This window comes from Corvus hawaiiensis, chromosome 28, assembly GCF_020740725.1.
Source record: "Corvus hawaiiensis isolate bCorHaw1 chromosome 28, bCorHaw1.pri.cur, whole genome shotgun sequence".
Lineage (NCBI taxonomy): Eukaryota > Metazoa > Chordata > Aves > Passeriformes > Corvidae > Corvus > Corvus hawaiiensis.
The window spans coordinates 6,057,290-6,077,838 of NC_063240.1; the positions used below are offsets into that span (position 1 = coordinate 6,057,290).

Here is a 20,549-nt window from a genome sequence, read left to right on the forward strand (position 1 = left end):
CCCACCTGCTGCCCGCCAGCTGGAGTGGGAACTTGGGAATTGGGTCCCAAGTTGGGAATTGCTGCCCTAAACACGGGGGTTCCCTTTGGGATCCCGGGGAGCCCTGCAGCTTCCCGAGGCGCTGGAGGGGTCAGGATCCCCCCCATGGCACCCACCCGGTGTCCTGGTCATCCCTGTGGCTCCACCACGGCTTTGTCCCTGTCAGGGCAGAGGACACGAGGGGGGGGTGTGGGTTGGGCAGTGCCTGCCCTGGGCTGATTTTGGGATCAGGTTTGGGATCAGAGCCCAACTTCTCAGCCTGGCTCCTCCGCACCTTCCAGCCGGGAACGCCGACTTCCAGCTCCGCTATTCCCTCCCCCCAGCCCCAGGCTCTGTCACCAGCAGCATCTGCCCCCTTTTGCCCTACAAAAGTAATTTTGGGGCGTCTTCACAGCCTTTAAGCCACGGGATGCAGAGCCAGCGACATCCTCTGCTCCCTGCTCCTCGTCCTCAGGTTCCTGTCACCTTCCCGGGGCTGGCATTGGGGACAGGGACAGGGACTCACAGCACCGAATGTGCCGGGTGCTGCCAGGGCCGGGAGGGTGACACGGAGGTGTTGGGGTTTGTCCCCAGGGCTGTCCCACAGCCTCCCTGTGGCGTGGCTCGGTGGTGACACGGGGACAGGCTGCGACAGGAGGAGGGGGTGCCCCACTCCCCCCCACCCCCCAGGGCAGTCACTGCCTTTATAAAAATATAAAAAAGAAATGAAAAGAAGGAGGGTTTTGGAGCTGAGGAGGTTTCTTTCACCGTGGTTTTGTTGAGCCCTCGGTGATATTGGGGACCAGGGGAGTGACACCCCCAAACCCTGTGGCTGATGGGGCTGGCGGTGCTGGGGAGTCCCCTGAAACCACAATGGGGGACCCTGGGGATATGCCATGAGCCAAACCCAGAGCCTGCTCCTGAAACTGCACCCCAAAACCTCCATCCCAGCCCGGCCTGAACCCCGCAGTGAGGGCACAACGTCCCCTGGGACCCCCCAAACTTCACCCCGTCCCAGTGCCCCAAATTCCCACAAACCCACCATGTCCTCCCCTTCCAAATCCCCTATCCCAGCCCCCCAATCTCCCCAGCCTCACCCCTATTCCAGATCCCCACATTCCCACAAACTCATCCACGTCCTCCCCTTCTAAATCCCCCACCCCAATTTCCCCGGGCCCCCCAGCCTCACCCCCATTCCAGCCTCCCACATTCCCACAAACTCATCCACGCCCTTCCCTGCCAAATCCCATCCACCCCCCAGACCCCCCCAGCGTCACCCCCATCCCAATTCCCCCCATATCCCCCCCGGAATCCCCCCAATCCCACCCCCCAAAATTCCCCAGGCTCCCCCTCTCCGCAGCCCCCCGATCTCCCTGACCACGCCCCCTCCGCCTTCGCCCCGCCCCTCTCCCCGCCAGGGGCGTGTCTATGCAAACCAATCCTCACCGTTAGCCAATGGCAGGACAGCCCGGCTGCTCTATGCAAATCTTCCGGCGGGATGGGCGGGGTTATGCAAATGTCACCGGCGCTGCTCGGGCAGGCGGCGGCCGCGCGCGCTCCGGGGACACGAACGGGACCGACCCCGGGACCGGGATCGACACCGGGATCAGCACCGGGATCAGCACCGGGATCAGCACCGGGGCCGCCCCGGCTCCGCTGCAGCGCCGGGCACCCGCGGCCGAGCGGGCGCGGAGCTGCCGAGGAGGAAGCGCCGCTGTCCAGGTGCGTGTCCCGCGGCGGGCACGGGGGGTCCCGGGCGCCCCGCGACGCGGCCGCGCTCCGGCGTGACCGGGGCCGAGCAGGGGGGATGACAATGGCACATGACAGCACCGCTCCCCGTTCTACTCCGACCGAGCTCCCTCCGCATGCCGGCGGCCGCGCCGTCGGGGCGCACGGGCAGGGGGAGCGGGGCCGGCCCGGGGAGGGGCCGGTGCGGCCGGGCCGGCGCCCGGCGGGCTGGTCTGGGCACGGCGGAGCCCCGGCCCCCGCCCCGCCGTCTCGGGATGGCGGGCTATAAAAAGCCTGTGGTTTGCGCCGCGCTCGGGGCGGTTATTTTTACTCGTGTCTGCGCAGGGAGGAACGCCCGGGTTTAACCCAAAAGTGCAGCCTGGGTGGCAGCCGCCCTGCCCCGGCCCCGCCGCCACCTCCCCGCCACCCCTGGGCCCACCGGGGCCTTTGGGGGTTGGGGCTGAGCTCACGGCGCGGGGGGAAACTGAGGCACGGCACGGCCGGGCTGTTGGCTGGACGTGGTTGTAGTGACAGCGGTGACACCGCGCCCGGGCAGCCCCGATGGCGCTGGCACTTTGCTGGGGTGTCACGGCGGCCTGGCTGTTCCTGGCATGTGCTGGTGGCAGCCCGGTTCCTTCCCACTCCCAGGTGGGGATGGGACACGGCCACGGCTCCAGACAGCGGCATCTCCAGGATGGTGGCACCTCCAGGGTGGTGGCACCTCCAGGGTGTCCCAGTCCACCTGGGTCCCCCCGCCACCTATGGAGAGCGAGGTGGATCCTCTGCCAGATCCTCCTGCCCACCACAACCCATTCCCAGCGTGTCCCTGCCCCTGTCCCCATCCTCAGGGTTTTTCTTCTGATGAGAGAAACTCTCCCAGCGCTGCCGGCTCTTGGGTTTCACAGGGAATGAATTAACCTGGAAGCTCGGGATGAGCGGAAAGCAGGGATGGGACCATGGGCTGTGCCCCCAGGCGACCTCACCTCCACGGGCATCCCTCAGGGCATCGGGCACCGGTTGGGAAAGGGACCGTGGGTGACCCATCCGGACATCCCGATCCTGGCCCTTTTCCATGTCCCCGGCTGCCAGCTGGTCACGTCAGGGTGACGCGTGGGGAGATCTGGGGGTCAGGAAGGAGGGGGGATTCGGGAGAGGGGTGCAGGTCTCAGGTTTCTTTTAGGGTGTGAAATGTTCCCGGTCACCTCCATGCCCAGAGCACTGATGATATCTGGGGAAAAAAAGCGGGTTTGGGAAACTTTGGGAAACTTTGGTGCAAGGGGCCAGGGATCCTGCTGGGTCATCCCAGCAGTGAGAGGGATGGAAATCCTGGCACGCTGCTGTGGGGAGACCCAGAAGGATTTGGGGGGGAATTGGTGCATTTGAGACCCTCCAATTTCCCTCGTCTTCCCGAGAATCCCAGCAGGATTGTCAGGAGCAAACCAGGCCCGTGATCCAGGCAGCCCTAAAGCCACGGGGCCAGGCTGAGATCAGCCCTGAGTGCACCCAGCAAAGCCTCCAGCACCAACCGAGCGTCGCTTCCCAAATTAATTCCCAACTGTGGCGTGGGGCAGCCCAATCCCATGGGAATTGGGCGTTCCTTCCCATGGACGTGGCATCCACCGAGCCACAAACGCTCTCTGGGCATGGAGGGGGGGTCCCCGTGTCCGTTCATCCTCCCGAGGGCCACGAGCCACCTCGTTTTTGGGGGCCCTTTCAATCCTTCCTCCTTCCACACACTCATTTTGGAACCGAAAAGCCTCCACCCATCAGCACCGGGCCGTGGCAGCGCCTGGGACTTTCGCTCTGTGTCACCCCCGAGCGAGGTGACAGTGGGGTTGGAGGGTGGCAGTGTCACCCCGAGCCTGGATGTGGCTCTGGATTGTCCCAGGGCACGGATAAATTAATTATAATCCCCCTTAGGGGCTTTGGGGTGGCTGGGTGATGTTTGGGAGGTGGGAGACAGGGCTTTTTGGAGGTCGTGGTGGTCCCAAAAATCCCTCAGCATCCCATCCCCACCTTTCCCCTACTTCCCAGCTGGCTCCTCCTGCCTTCCCAGTCCCCACCCAGCGCTGCCAGCCCCGCGCTGGTTTGTACTGGTCGCTTGTTTAAACAACCTATAAAAAGCAGAAGGGCCCGGCAGAAACTCCACGCTCAACTTTGACTTTTCCCCGTGCCGGGGCTCGGGATGCTGCTCACACCAGCTCAGCCATTCCCTGGGGATCGCCGGGATCCCGGGCCACGCCCGGGGCTGGATGTGTCCCTCTGGTCCCAGCGCTCCGTGTCCATCCCGGTGCGTCGGGCCTTAAATCCCCATTTCAATCCCCGTTTTCCTGCCGGTCTCTGCATCATCCCCGCCCTCCTGTGGGATTTCGCTGCTCGTGGCTCAGATTTTCCCCTCCCTCCCTGTAGGGGATGAGATGGAAACTCTTTCTCCCGCTTTAATCGTTGTTTTCCTCCAACAAAACGCTTTTTGGGAGCTGCCAAATGCGGGTCCTTGATAACCACTCCCCTCCTGCTCCTGCCCAATCACCCCCAGCTCTCAGATTCGCAACAACCCCCCCAGAATTTGGTGAAAACAGCTTTTCCCCCTCACTTTCTGTGTCCCGTGGGAGGATAAATCGCTGGGGAGCTCAGGGACCCAAACCTGGGGGTGTTTTAGGGGAGCGCTCGGACCCTGGAGCAGCTTTTTCCACAATACCCCACCTGCTTGGATTTTAGGATGAATCCGGTGGATTTAACGCTTCTGGGATCATCCAGGGCTGTAAAGGTGTTGAAGGCAGTGCTGGGAGGCCCCGTCGTGGTGCCGGGAATCCCGCACGGGCTCACGGAAAACCACGCGGCTCTCCAGGGATCCGTTTGGTGTCCCCAGTCAGAAGCTGGAGAAGGGAATCTGCACCCCCCTGGCGCCGTGCAAATGCCCCCTAAAGGCGCAGAGGATCCGGGGGGTTCATTATAAACCCGATCCCAGCCCGGGGCTCGCCGGGAGACCGCGCTGGATCCCAGCGGGAATGGTTGGGATGAGGTGGGAGCGATTCCGATCCCGGTGCGTGCGAGCCCGGGCTAAAGATAAGCACCCGTGGGAGGCAGCGGAGCCGGACGGGTGCCAGGAGCGCCGGAGCCTCTCCCGGACAGGGGACAGGGGGGAATCTCCTGCCTGGAAGGTTTGGAGAGCTCCAGAGCGTCGGGATTTCTTGGAATGCCGGTGCTCTGGGGATATTTAGCGCGTCCCCGCGGCGGGGACAAGGCCAGGAGGGGCTCTGGGGTCCCTCCAGGGCTTCTCCCCTCCCATGAGCCCTCCCTGGAATCAGGTTCCATCCTGCCCTGGAGGTGCCACCTGGCTGGAGGTGACGATGCCGGGCGGAGCCGCCCCGTTGTGCCCTCGCTCACCTTATCCCGATGAAAATCCCGATGGGAAAATCCCCGCTCCCCTCCCAGCCCTTCACACCTGCCCGGGGGGTCCCGGGGACGCGCTGAGGTGGCCGAGGTGACACCGAGCGCCGCGTTCCCGGGGACATCTCACCCGGCCGTGCCCCCAGGGCTCCCGGGACGGGCAGAGCCGTGAGGAGCAGCCGCTGATGGAACGGCCCCGGCGGCTGCGCGAGGCCTCGGCCGCTTCTCCCGGTGCCGAGAGTCCCGACCCAGAGGGTCCCTGGATGCCCTGGATCGATGGGGCTGTGGCTCTGCTTCCTCTGGACTCCCTCCCACACCTTCCAGGACCCTCTCAGCATCACCCTGTGGGTGTTTGCGCCTTCCAGGACCTTCTCAGCGTCATTCCGTGGGTGCTGGAACCTTCCAGGACCCGCTCAGCATTGCCCTGCGGGGCATTGAGCATCCAAGGAGCTGAAGTGGATTGTGCCCAGGCAAATCCTTGGAATTATTTCATGTCCCTGCTGCAGGTGGAGGTTTCCTCCATGCATGGATCCATCCATGGATCCATCCATCCATTCCTCCATGGATCCATCCATCCCTCCATGCAGCCATCTCTCCATCCCTCCATCCATTCCCAACACTCTGGAGCCTCAAAAATTCCTGCCGGGATGAGGCTGTGCCAGGACACAGGGGGGTCACAGCCGGGCGAGCACCCCCGGCCCCAAACGGGGCCAAACCCAAGGATCAGCCCCAAATTGCCACCCCCACATGAAACACTGTGGAGTGGGGACCCTCTGGATGTCCCCAAGGTACGCCGCAGGTGTCGGAGCCGGGAGGAGCGAGGAAAACACCCCAGGGATGGTTGGGAATGGGAAAACCTCCGCCTTTCCACCAGGGAATTCTCGGCCCTTTCCGGCGGGGCCAGGGTGGTCTGGGCACCCCCCTGGACCTCGGGAGGGGGGCACGGGGGGGGTCGTGCGTGGGCCCGGGGACGCAGGGTGGCAGCGGGGCCGTGGGAACGGCAGCGCAATTTCCTTCCATAAATTAAAATTAGTTTTGATCAGCTAAAAATAGCGGCCGAGCACGATGGTAAAATGGCAACGTGCTCGAGAGGGGGAAGCGGGACACGCCGGGGGCATCGGGGGACCGGAGGGTCCCCAACTGCACCCCTGGCATCCAGTCTGGCACTGGGAGGGAGGGGGGGGCTGCTGGCCCAGCTGGGGGATCCCAAAATCGTCCCCGACACGGAGCTGCCGCCCCGCTGCCTTCCCAGCTCCGCTCTCGCCCCGGGCTTGGGGTTTGGGGACAGCAGGGACAGAGCCACCCCCAAACCGGGGTGGGCACGAGGGTCCCGTTGGGAGCCACCCGCGGTTCCGTTGGTGGCACCGGGGTGTCCCGGAGGGATTTTGGGGTGGTTCTTGCTGGGTGGGGGTGGCAGAGGAGCAAGAATTGGGGGGGTGTGACAGCAGCGGGGTGTCCCAACGCTGTGACAGGCTCGGAGGGTGCTGGCACCCCACAGCCAGGGTGGCACGGGGGGTCGCCAGCCCCGTATCCCTGCCCAGGGCTGGCTCACGTGGCCGCAGGAGTGGGTGGGTGGTTTCACTTTGCTGTCTCCTCGTGCAGCCACTTCCTGGCCTGCGAGCGGTGGAGGTCAAATTTAGTCTGGTGGAGGTTGAAAAAAAAAAAAAAAAAAAAGATTTTAAAAAAAAAACCCCAAATTTGAACCTAAAGCCAACCCTTTTGTTCGAGGGACCCTCCCCGCCGCCAGCCCGGCCCCCTTTTAAACGCCCTCCGCATCCCACGGAGCCGCCGTGAGCAGCTTCAGGAGCGGCCTCGGAGCGGCCCCTTGGGTTTGGGATGAAAACTCAGATCCCAAACTCCCGCTGAAGGATTTGGGATCACGGCACCGCCACTTCCCAGCCAACACCCAAAGGTGCTTGGGGCTGCCGTGGGGGTGATGGATTTGGGCTGCTGGGCAGGGCCAAGGGGATTTTTTCCCCTCTAACCCAGCAGAATTTCCCATTTTTCCCCCATTTTCCGCTTGGCCACCATCTTTGCGGAAGAAGAAATGACCGAACTTCCTCTGAAAACTGATTTTTTTTGGGGCAGCCAAACTTATTTTTGGCGGCGCTGGGGACAGCCCCGAGGGCTGTGGGGCTCAGGGGTTTCTCGCTCTCTTCCAGCCCCAAACCCAGCAGAGGAGGCAAAAATGGGCCGGAAAAAAATCCAGATCAGCCGGATTTTGGATCAGCGGAACCGGCAGGTAGGAGCCACTCGGGGCCAAGGTAGGGCTGAGGTGGGGACCGGGGTGATGGGAGGCAAAGCCGCCCTGCTGCCGCCACCACCCCGTTGGGAGCGTTTTTAGGAGAATCCGGGCTGTTTTATGGGGCAGGTGACCTTCACCAAGCGGAAATTCGGGCTGATGAAGAAGGCGTACGAGCTGAGCGTGCTGTGCGACTGCGAGATCGCCCTGATCATCTTCAACAGCACCAACCGCCTCTTCCAGTACGCCAGCACCGACATGGACAAGGTGCTGCTCAAGTACACCGAGTACAGCGAGCCCCACGAGAGCCGCACCAACTCCGACATCCTCGAGGTAGCGGCCGGGGGCGGCCCCCGGGGCCCCGGGGTGGCCACAGGGACCCGCTCATTGTGGCCTCCCCGCAGACGCTGAAGCGCAAAGGGCTGGGGCTGGAGAGCCACGAGCTGGAGCTGGAGGAGGGCCCGGAGCCGCCCGGGGACAGGGGGAGAAGGCTCGGGGATGGAGCGGATCTGGCGCTGGCGCGGCCCAGGTTTTATGTGAGTCGCTGGTGGGGGTGAGGGTCCCCGAGGGTCCTGTCCCATCCCTGGCTTTGATTTCTGCTTTGTCCTGAAGGGTCCCGAGGGTCCCCAAGGGTCCTTGTCCCCTCCCTTGACATCTCATTTGCCCTGCAAGGTCCTCAGGGTCCCTGTCCCCATTTCCTCCCTGTCCTTGATCTCTGATTTGCCCTGCAAGGTCTTGAGGGTCCCTGAGGGTCCCGTCCCATCCCTGCCCTTGGTTTCTGGTTTGTCCTGCAGGGTCCCAAGAGTCCCCAGCCCCTCCTTGAGCTCTGCTTTGTCCTGAAGGGCCCTGAGGGTCCCTGTCCACTCCTTGTCCTTGATTTCTGGTTTGTCCTGCAGAGCCCCAAGTGTCCCCAGGGGTTCCTATCCCCTCCCTGTCCCTGACCTCTGCTTTGCTCTGCAGAACCCCAGGGGTCCCCAGGAGTCCCCAAGGGTCCCTGTCCCTTCCCTGTCCCTGACTTCTGCTCCACTCTGCAGGTCCCCATTCCCTCCCTCGACCTCTGCCTCTCTCTGCAGTGCCCCGAGGGTCCCCAAAGGTCCCGAGGGTCCCTGTCCCTGACCCCTGTGTGTCCCCGCAGAGCCCGGTGCCACTGCCTGAGGCAGCCTATGGCAGCTCCCCTCCGGCCACCGACACCTCCCTGGGCAGCGCCAGCAGCTCCCCGCAGGGCCAGGGCCGCTCTCCTGCCTTCAAACCGGCTGCCTCGAAGCCACCGGGACGGTCCCCAGGGCCACTGCCCCCAGGTAGGCTCGGGGCCATCAGCCGGGCACACTGTGAGGGGGTGGGTGCAGGGGAGAAGGGCCCTGCCATGGGTGTCCTGTCCCCACCGTGGGCACCCCCATCATCACCCTGGACACCCCGACCTTGCCGTGGACACCCCATTCCCAACACGGAAATTCCATCCCTGCCGTGGACACCCCAACACCACCCTGGACACCCCATTCCTGCCATGGACACCCCGTTCCCACCATGGACACCCCATTCCCAACACGGGCACCCCATACCCAACACGGGCACCCTGCCCCTTCCATGGCCACCCCATCCCCACCATGGCCACCCCCTCCCTACCACGAGCACCCAAACCCCACGGCCCCGCGGGGATTTTCCCAGCCAGGCCTTGCCAGGCCCCGCATGCAAAGCTCCTCTCCCGGGGACTTACCGGGAACGGGGCCGGGGCGGCTGCGTGGGCAGGAGCGGTGCCGCAGCTGTGGAAACACCGGCCCCAACCTCCCTCCAGCTGCTTCCTGTGCCCTGCCAGCAGCCGGCACCCAGCTGTCCCCTCACCCTGTGCCCGCAGGTCCCTCCCGTGTGGCACAGCTCGGCATGGGGGGCTCATCCTGCCCGCTGGGACGGGGCGGTGGCAGGGTGACAGAAAAGCAGCGGCAAACCCCACAAAACCTGGGGCTTGACCCAGGGGGGTGGGAGGTGGCGCAGGATGGGGACAGGCAGCATCCCAAATGCTTGGATGGGGACACGGGCACGCTGGACATTCCCACGGGAGGTTCCGGCCGCTCCATGGGGAGCTGCTGCTCCCCTCAGCAGGGTCCGGCCAGGGGGGTTTGCAGCCTGCTGCATCCAGCCACTGCCTTCGTGTGTTGCCTCTTGTCACAGCCCGTGGCCACAGCCCAGGTGGCCCATGGAGGAAGTGGCTTTGCCGGAGCGCGGCACCGTGCAGGCACACATGGCTGCCCACGGCCCCGGGGCCACTGCGGCCACCGCGGCCACCGCCACGGGGATCCCCCAAGGATCATCCGTGCATCCTCCTGTCCCTCTGTCCCCCAGGTCTCAGCTACCCCCTGTTCCCTGCCGCCAGCCTGAGCCGCGCCTTGGCCACCAAGACGCCACCACCGCTGTTCCTGGGGGCCGAGGGCCGGCGTGGCGAGGCCCAGGGCAGCCTGGCGAGTGGCCGGAGCGGCGGCAGCGCAGCGGTGAGTCAGCTGTCCCCACGGCCACACGGGTGTCCCCTCCCCAAATCCCTCTGCTCCGATCTGCCCCTTCCTCCGGGGCTTTGCTGGGGGGCACAGGGAGTGGTGCGGAGGGGTCGCCCGAGGCTTTGGGGCACAAAACCTATTGGGGTCACCCCATTTCCCGCAGCGGCCGCTGTACCCTGCCCTGCAGACCCTCAGCCCCGTGCTCAGCCCGGGCAGCTCCGGCCTTCCGAGCCACGGCCTCGCCGGCTTCCCCTTCCTCAGCCCGGCCCAAGCAGGTGAGTCGCGGTCGCTCAGCTTTGGGACAGCGCTGTCCCCACATTTGTGACCCTCCCCTGCTCACTGTTGTCCTCCCACCCCGCAGATTTTGGGGCTGGCGAGGTCCCGCCGCCCCCCGGCTTCCTGCAGCCCCCGGCGTGGCAGCACCCGCGGGACATGGCAGCGCTGGGGTAAGGACGGGGGGCACAGGGAGGACAGGGCAGGGATGAGCCCATTCCGCCGCACCCACGGGTGTCACCTCCCGGCCGTGGGCACTGCAGGCACCGAGGGGCAGCCCCCCCACCCACCAGGGTGGTCTTGGGGGTCACCCCAAAGCCTCTCCAGAGCTTATTTCCAGCGGGATTCCCCCACGGATCTTGTCCCCATGTCCCCCCCCCCCAGTCACACTCCAGGCTCCCAGCAGCCATGCGGGCACCGGCCCAGTGCCCGACTGGGCCAGAACCAGTCCAGGACAGGAATTTGGGGGGGGTCTCAGCCTCTCTAGGTGGGAAAGGGGATACCTGGCAGGGGATACAGGGAGACGCCCTCATCCCCGTCCCCTCTCGCCGCAGGGCCAGCAGCCGGATCGTCCCCGCGGAGGAGCCCGCGCCTGCCCCCGGCGCGTCCCCGCAGCACCAGGCCATCAGCATCAAGTCGGAGCGGGTGTCGCCGGGGCTGGGCTGTCCCCCGGGCACCCCCCAGCCCTCCCTGACCAGCCTGGCGTCCCTCAGCGAAGCCTCCCGAGCCCCCGGAGACCTCCAGCCCCGGGATGACCTCGCCAAGGGCTACCCTCCCTACGCGCTGGGGCCACCGCGGCCACTGCCGGACGAGCAGAGGGTCCCTGTCCCCGCGCGGCGGGGACAGCCCGTGGACGTTTGGCAGAGATAGCGAGGCCGCCGGGGTGCAGGGAGGGGGAAAACCCAGCTTGGGGGAGCAGCCCCCCGCTTCTTCCCCACCCTCAGACCCTCGGGAAGCCCCCCGTGCCCGTGGCAGTGCGGTGGTGGCGACCAGCGGTGACACCGGGCTCCCTGCAGGGTCACTGTCGCCCAACCCTGGGGCTGCAGCTCCTCGAGACCCCCCCTCCCTGGAGCCCCCAAATGCCACCAAGTCCCCTCCTTTCAGCTCTGCCCGCCACCCCCTGCGAGGCCAGGAGCCCAGCGCTGTCCCGGTGTCCTGTCCGGTGGTGTTGGACACCGGCCATCCCCGTCCTTGCGCCTGTCCCCGCGCCAGCAGCGTGTCCCCGGCGAGCGGGAGTGGCTGGGAAGTGCCACGCGGTGGCAGCAGGACTGAGAGCACCGGCAGCGGCTCCAGCCCTGCAGCCACCGGCCCAATTCCGAGCCCAGGGGGACCCGGGAGGGGCACAGGGCACAGGGGACAGGGGACAGGCGGGGTGGGGGGTGCCGCTTCCCCAGCCAGGGACTCTTTTCTATTTATTATCTTCTCACCAATAAAGAGCTGGGGGTCTCGGGGTGTCTGGTGTGAGCTTCTTGGGGTCAGGCAGCCCAGTTTGGGGTGGCGCCGCATTGACGTCGCCAAAGGGAGAGGTGGCACATGCCCACACGCCCTTGCTCTCAGTGTCGCTGTGCCCCCCGTGTCCCCCAGGCTCAGAGCCACCTCTCAGGGTGGGTGACAGCCGGGTCACCCCCACTCTGGTCAGGTCGTTGGGGCTCAGCCGTGCTGCTCCCACTCCTCAGTGACCCCAAAAAGCCTCTCAGGGGGTGTCAGAGCAGGTGGGAGAAGGAAAAACCCCTTAAAATGGGGATTTGGGGCGCGAGGCGGGGGTTACGGGGGGTGGGCCTGGCCCAGCTGAGCTGAGCCTGTTTTAGCTCAGGGCTGGGCTGGGCCTGGGGGTTCTGCTGCTTTTTGGGGTGCATCCCCTGGGGCCTGTGGCGTGCTGGGTATGGCCACAGCCGCAGCCACGCTGCTGGGAGGTGACCAAGGAGTGGGCACCAAGGTCCTGCAGCACCATCACTCCACAGGGACATTTTTGGGGGCTTTGGGTCCCCCCCAGCACCACCTGGGCACCCCCAGGTCGGGATCAGGCAGGGCTAGGGGTCCCCCCACACCCTCCAGCGCTGAGCTGGGCCCCTTCCGTCGGAGGCGGGGGGGGGATTACGAGCCCCGAGATTAAAACCTGGGCGGGAGATTAATCCTGGGAAGAGTTTGCCCCGTTTAATAGAGCGCCATAAATACCAGGCGGGATTAGGGGCTGTGCCGAGCCCCGGAGCCGGGCTGGGCCCAGGGCCACCCCCCCAAAAGGGTGGCAGGTCCCCTCCAGGGCCGCCTTTGGAACCGGGAAACGGTTTCTGCCTGGCAAGAGGAGGCGAGACACCGGGTGCAAGGAGTGGGGGCTGGGGTAAGAGACACTGATTGAATAGCAATGACTGCATGATTTATGGTTTGCATTATTGCATGGCTCATTTGAATATATGCTAATCAGGCTTTTCTCCCCTCGTTTTGTTTGTAAGATTTAGATTTGCTATGGCAACCCGCTGGCATGGAAGGAGCGCCAGGAAATGTCAGGGCGAGGTGAGCCCCGGGGAGGGGCTGGGGGCTGCCGGGGTGGGGTGGTGGTGGCGGGGGGGGATTCGTCGCATCCCAGCACCGGGACACGGGAACGGCCGGCGGGACCCGGAGGGCAGCGGCGGGAGCGCCGGGAGCTGCTGGAGCCGCGCATCCGACCCCTGCCTGCAGGTCCAGTAACGCCCATTGCGACACGTCCCAAACTGGGCTCGGGAGGTGCCCTGGGGTGTCCCCAAGCCCCGCTTTGGTCCCGCAGAGAGGCCCCTCTGTCCCTCTGTCCCCTGCCTTCCTGCCGGGTGTCCCCAGCGCGGGGGAGAGGGCGGCGTGCCCCATGGCACTGCCCCGAAGGTGGCACCCAGGGCCCCCCAGCTGCCTCGGGGTGCTCGGGGTGACACTGGGAGGCGACAGAGCTGCTGTGTCTCCCACCACGGCCCACCGTGGCCACCTCTGGCGCTCCGTGTCCCCTTCCCAGCTGGCCCGGGAGGTGCCCCAGTAAAGCCCAGTTACCTGCAGGCCCAGCCTGGGGGCTGCGCTGCTCCGGGGGGTGCTGGGCTCCAGCGGAGCCGCCGGGGCTTTGTCTCTGCTCGGAGCCGGCGCCTCCCCCTGTGCTGCGGGCGGGATGTGCTGGGGGGCTCCGCACCCCAATTTGGGGGCCGGGGACCTTTCCGTCGGGGTGTTCCCTCGCTGCCATGGGGCGGTGTGGGGGGGATTATTCCCTGCCCAGAGCTGTGGGGGAGCAGCCCGTGTCCCCGGATCCCTTGGGGCGGTGATGTCCCCCTTCCGAGGGGACATCCCGGGTGGCCGCGGGGTCCCCCCGCTGTCCCCACCCCTCTCCCGCTCTGCGGCACCCGGGGCCGGTGCGGTCCCTCGGAGCCCCACGGCCCGCGCGTGACCGCGGACAGGGCCGGGCACACTCCGGGCTGCGGCGGTGGCCCCGGGGCCGGGAGCTGCGTGTCCCCGCAGGGCCGCCCGCTCCAACCGGGACCGGTCTCCGAGTCACCGGGGCCGTTTCACGCCCTTATAACGGGGCCGCAAAGAGCCCCGGGGCTGCGGACCAGCGGTCGCCTCCGCGGTCCCGACGGAACGGAGGTGACCGGTCCCTCCTGGCGTCCCCGCCGCCTCAAAGCGGGGCCGAGACGGGCACCGGGGGCTGCCTCCCCCCGGTGCATCCTCCCCCAAACACCCACTTTGTCGTTTAGCGAAAGCCCTGAAATATTCATGGCGCTGCGCCCAGCGCCTCTTAATGAATTTTTGATCAAAACTCCATCAGGGAGCCAAAATACGCCACCCACTCCCCTAAATCCGCGCCGTCGGGGGTGGGGGGCAGCGGGCCCGCCGGTACCGGGCGGCTGGAGGAGCCGGGCCCGGCCCGAACGCCTTTTACCGGGGGAAGCCCCTCGGCAACCCGGGGGTCTCACGGCCACCGAGGGCGGGGGTCGCACCCCAGAGCCGGGCACGGTAATTCCGAGGCTGGCAGTAAGATTTGGGGTGCCCCACGCACAGGCCCTGCCTCCTGCTTCTCCCGGGGCTGGCAGGGACCGGCCGAGCCCCCGGGAAGCCCCGCTTGGACGGGACGGGCGGCGGGTGGCCGGGGCCGCGCGTCCCGGTGCCCCCCAGCTCGGCCGCGAGAAATATTCGTTAATGAGGAAATGCATAAACGGAGCTCATTAGGGGAGAGCGCGGAGCTCGAGGCCTCCCTGGCAGCACCGGGCCGGGGGCTGTCCGTCCCCGGGGCAGGCAGGGCTTGAGAGGGCCCCGGGGCGGCACCGGCAGCGGCACCGGCGCGGTCCCGGTTCGGCGGCAGCGGCCGCGCATCCCGGAGGCTCCAGGGGCTGCAGCCAGGCCCGGCCCTCCCCGGCCCCGCTCGGTGGCTCAGAGTCTGCGGGGAGCTGGGTGTCCCTGGGTGTCCCCACCTCGCCGGGGCCGAATTTGGGGTGCAAACCCCCCCAGGCGTTGCGCGAAGCCCCCGATTTTTTAGCGCTCTCCAAATTCCCGGTGCGCCCGGAGGAGGGGGGGAGGTGGGAATCCATTCCCGGCCGCTTCCCGGGGGCTCGGAGGTGTTAACCCGAGGAGCAGCGGGGGATTTGGGGTTGAATTAAATAAAAAATCGCCAATTTCTGCTTCATTTCCACGCAATCATCCCGCAACGGCCGGGGAACGGCGAGCGCCTTCCCCAGCCCCTGCCGCAGCCCCGGGCGGGGGGGAAAGGACAGGAGAACCCCCCCAACCCTCCCTCTGCACCCCATGGGGCGCCCCAAATCCCGAGGGAAGGCGAGGTGGGGTCCCCGGAGTGGCCGGTGCCACCGGCTGCCCTTGCAGGGCCGCATCGGCGGGGTCACCGGGCTTACCGTTATTATTATTATTATTATTATTATTATTATTATTATCTCTCTTTTTTTTTTTTCCAAATAATAAAATCCTCGTTATTTTTAGGTTCTGCTGCCAGAGCCGCCCCCCGCCCCCGCGCTCCCCCCAGCCTGGTTTTCCCCCCCCCCTCCCTCTCCAAGCTCCGGGCTAACCTATCCGCTCCCGACGCGAGGACGTCATTCCTTACGTAGTAAAATATGGAGAAAGCAAGGGGGGAAAAAAAAAGGAAAAAAAAAAAAAAAAAAAAGACGCATTTTCCCCTCCTCTCTCCCATCTCCATTTCCAAAAGGGACAAAATGGATGTTTGGGCGGAATCCTCCCCCCCTCCCATACCCGCCCCATCCCGAGGCCCCGGTGGCGGCGGGCCGGGGCTGCCCGGTGCGCTCGGGGGGTTCGCGGCGTTCAAGCCCCGGGCAGACGTTCCCTGTTTAACCCCACGTAAAGGCAACGTGATCGCGGGGGGCTCCGCTTCCCACAGCCCGGCCGGTGCTCTCCGGGAGCCGCAGCCCCGGCTCCGCAGCGCCTGGATGGCCCCGGGCTCCGCGTCCTGCCCGCTGCCGGGGCCGGTTCTCCCCCAGCCCCACGCCCCGGAGGCTGCCGGTGTCCCGGCGGCTCCCGGCTCCCGCTGCCGCTAAGTCATTAATGGACGCAGAGGTGCGGAGGGAGGTAAATAATCCCACCCCCACCCCCCCACTCCCCTTTTTTTCACCGCCGTTTTTATCCTCCCCTCTCCCTGCCCCGCACTGAACTCCCCGCGCCCGCCGGGGCAGCCGCCGGTGCTGCCGGTGCCGGAGGGGCAGGGCTGGGCGGGCACCGGCGGCCGCGCCGCTCCCCCTCCCGCTTCTCCCAACTTGGAGGAAGTCTGCGAGGGGGGACCCCGCGCCTCCCCTTCCCTCGCCTGATATTTTTTATTTTTTTTCGGGGGGTGGGTGGGGTGTTCTTTGCCCTCCCTCCCCCTCCCCACCCCCCATCCCGGATTAGGGTCCCGGCAGCCCCGGTGTGAGTGTCGGGGTGGGGGTGAGATGGCGGGGGGGGGGGGGACGAGGCGTGGAAAGCTGCCCTCCCTCCGGCTCCCGCAGCGCCGGGAACAATGGCCACGGGCTCCGTGGGGACAATGCCCGGCGGAGCCGAGCTGCTTGGGTTGCAGGACACGTCCACCACCGCCTCGGCCACCCCGGGCCCCGGCCCCCCGCTCCCCCGGGGCCCGCACCCCCCGTTCCCCCGGGACAGGCACCCCCCGTTCCCCCGGGGCTGTGGGAAAACGCGTGGCCGGCGCTGGCGGGGAGACAAGGGGCGACACCAAACTTAGGGAAAAGTGTCCCCACGCCGCTCCGGGGCTCGGCACTGTCCCCTCGCGGCTTTGGGGTCCCCCTCCCGGCCCCGTCGAGCCCGGCTTGTCCGTATCTCCCATCGCGGCTCTTCCCGCAAACTCCAGCGGGTGCCGCCGGCCGGGGCTCAACAGGTCGGTACCGGGCAGCGCCCAGGTGCGCTCGGCTGCGCTCCCCCCGCCCCGCCGCCCTTTCCCACCCCTCCAGCACTCCCCCAGCGCCCCGCTCTCCCCCCGAACCCCCCTCCCCTCATTATTCCTGTTATCCCAAGGCAGCCTCCGTGCCCAAACGCCGGCATGTGCGAGGCAAACAGAGAGCGATTGTTCGGAGCCTGGGAACGCGCGGAGGGGGCGCGGGGGCCGCCGCCCGCCGCCCCCCGCCCGGCCCCCGCTCAGACGCGATTGTGATGGAAATAGGCCTTTCCCCGCATGCTGTTGAACTTGATGTTGACTCCTTTTCTTTGGAGTTTCACATCTCCTCGGTCACTTGTTTTGTGGGAAAATTTTCTCCCGAGCTTCGGTGTGAAATTAATTAATCGGGGGCCTCTAGATGGCAATGGGACACAAAAGGGACAGCCCGGGGAAACTCCGCAAACTCACAAAAGCCACCCCCGGGGTTTATAGCCCCGGGGCCGGTCGGACCGACTGCCCTGCCCTGCCCGGTGCCCGAGGTAAGGGGCTGCCGGAGCGAAGTTTCGGTGTGTGCAGCTATTTTTTATTTCGCGGGGGAAGGATTTGGGGTTTAAAAAAAAAAAAAAAAAAAAAAAAGGAGAGCAGGGAGAAAGGGGCGTGGGGGATGTTGTGTGGGGTTGGGGTGTTGTGTGGGCATCCCCTTCCGTCCCCTCCCAGCTCTGCGTTGGTGCGAGGTTGTAAAAAAAAAAAAAAAAGAAAGAAAAAGAAAAAAACAAGAAAAAACCAAAAAAAGAATCCAAGGGGGGAAAAAAAAAATCCCCAAGCAAAAGGCCGGGCTGAATTGGGCATTTCTGGGGAAAGGAAGAAAAAATAATTAATTCTCTTGGTTTATTGCTATTTTCCCCCTTCAAAAACAAAAAAGTAACTGGTGGGGGTGCTGCTGTGCCCGGCTCTGCCCGAGCGGGCACGGCGGGGAATTCCACGCCGTTGTTCCCGAGCTGGGAACTCTGCCCGGTGTGCGGGGACGGGGGAAATCCGTTCGGCTCCCAGTTTGGACTGGGAATGGTTGTTGGATTCCCAGTCCCTCTCCTCGCTCGCAGTTTCGGCGGGCGCCGCGCGTGTGCGTTCTCCGGCGGGATCAGCAGCGGCGGGGGGATAAATGGAAAATCAGATTTTCCTCGGGAGCACTTTGCAGGGCAGGATGTGGTGGTTTTGAGGCACATCAATCTTTCGCAAGCGTTCGGGGCTTTGGGGGAATATTTTTGCACGGAACAGGCCAAAAATACGAGCGTCAAATGCCATCCCGCTCTTTGTTGCCGCAACACCTTTGGGTGACAGCGGCTGCGAGAAGAAAATTAAGAAAATCTGTTAAATCTTTAGTTTCCCCCCACATCGATATTTTCAGCTGGGCAGGAATTCGGGGGAATTTGGCTGGGGTTTGGGGACCCCTTTTCCTTGGGATCGCTCCCCCTCCTCTGCCGTGCTGGTTGAATCGAGCTGCGAAGCGACGTGGAGGGAAACGAGTCGTTGTGTTTTAAATGCAAATAATTCCAGCGACGTTGGAGTCAAACGAGGGGGGGGGGGGGGGGGAAGAAAATTAGAGGGAAAAAAAAAAGAAACTGGGGCGGGAAAAGGAAAGGAAAAAGACCGGGGAAAAAATCTCGGTGGGAGAAAAAGAGGGGAGGAAATAAACAGCAGAAAAATGCACTTTCGAGGGGAGCCGGGCCGGGCGGGAGAGCGGCTCCGGTGCCCGGGCAGCGGCGGGGGCTGCCCGGTGCGAGGCTGCGGTGCCCAGGGAGGCTGCGGTGCCCACGGCAGGGGGGAGCTGGTACAGACGGACAGACAGCCGGACAGATGGACAGGCACCAGGTGTGGGGCTGCCCCAAATCGAGGGTGTCCCCGGCAGCAGAGGCCGTGTCCCGGCGTGGCCCTGGGCTCCGGGCAGGTGTCCCCACCCCGCGCGTGGACGGAACCGGCTGTGGGGCCCTCCACGCCCTGCTCGCCGGCGGGACCGGCCCCGGCTGGCCGGGCAGGGGCTCCAGCGCCGCCCACCCCCCGCCCCCGCCGCCGGCCTCGCCGGGAAAGTTGCTCCAAGTTGGAGCGATGGCGGCGGCTCCTCCTGACGCATCTTCTCTCTTTCCCTCCCCAGGTGGGCTCGGCCGAGCGGCGTCGCGGGCACCGGACAGCGGGCGAGGCGGAGGTAACCGCGGCTCTCCCCACCTCTTCCCCAGCGGCAGCCCCGGGACGCGGCCGGTAGCACCGGAGGGATGCGGGCAGGTGCGGGACCCGCAGTTGGTGGCGTTACCGGAACGGTGGCAACTTCCCGGGGAGCGGGCCCCGGCGGCATCGCTCGTGCGGTGGGACGGGGCTCCGCGGCCGGCCGGGCTGCTCGGGCTCCGGGGCTCCGGGGAGAAGCGGGGACCCCGCGCCGAGCCCCGCCGCGCTGCCTCCCGCCGAGGCGGCCGCCGGTTCCTGCGGCGAGCGCCGTGCTCGCACCGGAGCCCAACATGGCTGCTGTAGTGAAGGTATTTGATGCACACGGGGGTGTAGGCGAAGGGAAAAGGGGAGACCAGAGGCGGCCGGGGCCGTTCCAGCGCCCGCAGCCGCCGGGGCGATGGGTACAGGCGGGCGACGAGTCGGTAAGTGCCGGGAGGAACGGGCCCGGGCGGGCCCCGTGCAGCCCCCGCCGCGGACACGCGTGGGGCGGCCCGCCTCCCCCGTGTCGGCGATGCCAAAGCTCCCCCCGCGCCTCTCGGGGACGGCGAGCCGTGGGCAGCGGGCACCGGCGATCGGCGGGGGCGAACCGGGCCGCCGCGGCCCGCCAGGGCCCTGCGCGGTGTCACCGGGCCCCTGGGCGGTGGGAGCGGAACCGGCGGGGATGCTGCAAGCGGCCCCCCCCGTGCCCGAAGCGGCCCCTCCTGGAGCCGGGCCCGGGCCGGAGCGGGCTCCCGAGGCGGCGGCGAAGCTCCGCCGGTCTCCTTCGTTCCCTCGGCGGAGTCTGCGGGGCCGCGCTCGTTGTTGGGGTTTTACCCTTCGGGCAAACACCGCGGCCGGGCCAGCCGGGCCAGAGCCGTGGTCAGCGGGACCCACGGGGACGGCGGAGCGGGGCCCGGCACCGGCGGTGCCCTGGCGGTGTGGGCGGCAGCGGGGCCGAGCCCGCCGGGGCCGCCGCGGCCGCCCGGGCCGGGCAGGGAGGAATTTCGGAGCCCGGGTTCGGAGGTAACGGCGGCGGCTCGGCCCACGCGTGGTTCGGGGCATGGGGAGGATGGCGGGCAGCAGCACCGGGGCCTGTGCTGGAGGACGATCCCGTAATTTGGCAGCCGGTGGCCGCACTGGCACCATCTCCCCGCTCTCCGGGCTCGGCAGTGCCGCGGAGCACCGGAGCCGCGGGGACGATAACGATAATAATTAATAGCCGTAATAATAATAATCAATTAGCGGCAGCTCGGTGAGAGAAGGCCGGAGGAGGCACGACCCCGCACAGCCCCGGGGCGCGGCGCCGCCGCCGTTCAGCTCCACGGAGAGCGGCGGGGCCGGTGCCCGGTCCCCGGTGCCCGGTGGCGGCGGGAGGAGGCTCCGCTCGCTCCCCGCGATGCTACGGCCGCCGCTGGCAGTTTGGGAGGCTCCAACCAAGGCTGCCAGCCCTGGGGATGCCCGGTGCGGGGCAGAGAGCCCCGCTGCTCACGGGGAGCCCCCGGTGCTGGCGGGTTGGCATCTCCGCAGCGCCGCCGTGCCTTCCAGCGCGGATATTCCGTATATTCTGTAGGTTCTCTCTCTATAGGTGAGGATATGTAAAAGGGCGGGTGTGGGCAGAGGCGGCCAGCTCGGATCTGTGCCTCCTCCCCGAAATCGGAGCGCCGGGAGCGGGAGCCGGGCCCCGCCGCCCACCCCGACCCGCTGCTCCCCGGTGCCCGCAGGAAGCGGGGCCGGCCCGGCTCTGCCCATGGCCGGGGCACCGGGCCGCCGCTGTGCCCAGGGCCGCGGCCGGGGCTGTGCCAGGGCCGCCTGTTGGTTTCGTTTTCCGCCGTTTTCACCGGAGCGAGGTGCGATGCGGCGGCCCCGGGAGGGCTGCGGAGCCCGC

The 20,549-nt window shown here is 66.4% G+C and overlaps 2 protein-coding genes across 7 annotated transcripts; both read left to right on the forward strand.

The window, feature by feature from the left end:
* Positions 1-1,559: 1,559 nt before the first annotated feature.
* On the forward strand, positions 1,560-11,584 carry MEF2B (myocyte enhancer factor 2B). 2 transcript variants are annotated; one of them, XM_048288240.1, is made up of 9 exons: positions 1,560-1,740; positions 7,299-7,378; positions 7,508-7,711; positions 7,783-7,914; positions 8,514-8,676; positions 9,716-9,861; positions 10,028-10,139; positions 10,226-10,310; positions 10,692-11,584. In XM_048288240.1, the coding sequence occupies exons 2-9, from the start codon at positions 7,325-7,327 to the stop codon at positions 11,005-11,007; spliced, it is 1,212 nt and encodes a 403-aa protein (XP_048144197.1). In that variant the 5' UTR covers positions 1,560-1,740; positions 7,299-7,324; the 3' UTR covers positions 11,008-11,584. The 2 variants fall into 2 exon arrangements, with proteins under 2 accessions (XP_048144197.1, XP_048144198.1); XM_048288241.1 differs by lacking the exon at positions 1,560-1,740 and adding an exon at positions 6,906-7,048.
* Positions 11,585-12,260: 676 nt separating this feature from the next.
* LOC125317979 (collagen alpha-1(XXIII) chain-like) lies at positions 12,261-19,101 on the forward strand. 5 transcript variants are annotated; one of them, XR_007200226.1, is made up of 3 exons: positions 12,261-12,475; positions 12,588-12,648; positions 18,618-18,778. XR_007200226.1 is itself a non-coding variant. In XM_048288308.1 (2 exons), exons 1-2 carry the CDS (start codon positions 16,887-16,889, stop codon positions 18,986-18,988), a joined length of 492 nt encoding a protein of 163 aa, XP_048144265.1. In that variant the 5' UTR covers positions 16,789-16,886; the 3' UTR covers positions 18,989-19,101. The 5 variants fall into 5 exon arrangements, 1 of the variants encoding a protein (XP_048144265.1); XR_007200229.1 differs by lacking the exons at positions 12,261-12,475; positions 12,588-12,648 and adding an exon at positions 12,707-12,813 and having other exon boundaries at positions 18,618-18,789; XR_007200227.1 differs by lacking the exons at positions 12,261-12,475; positions 12,588-12,648 and adding an exon at positions 15,332-15,675 and having other exon boundaries at positions 18,618-18,789.
* Positions 19,102-20,549: the final 1,448 nt, after the last annotated feature.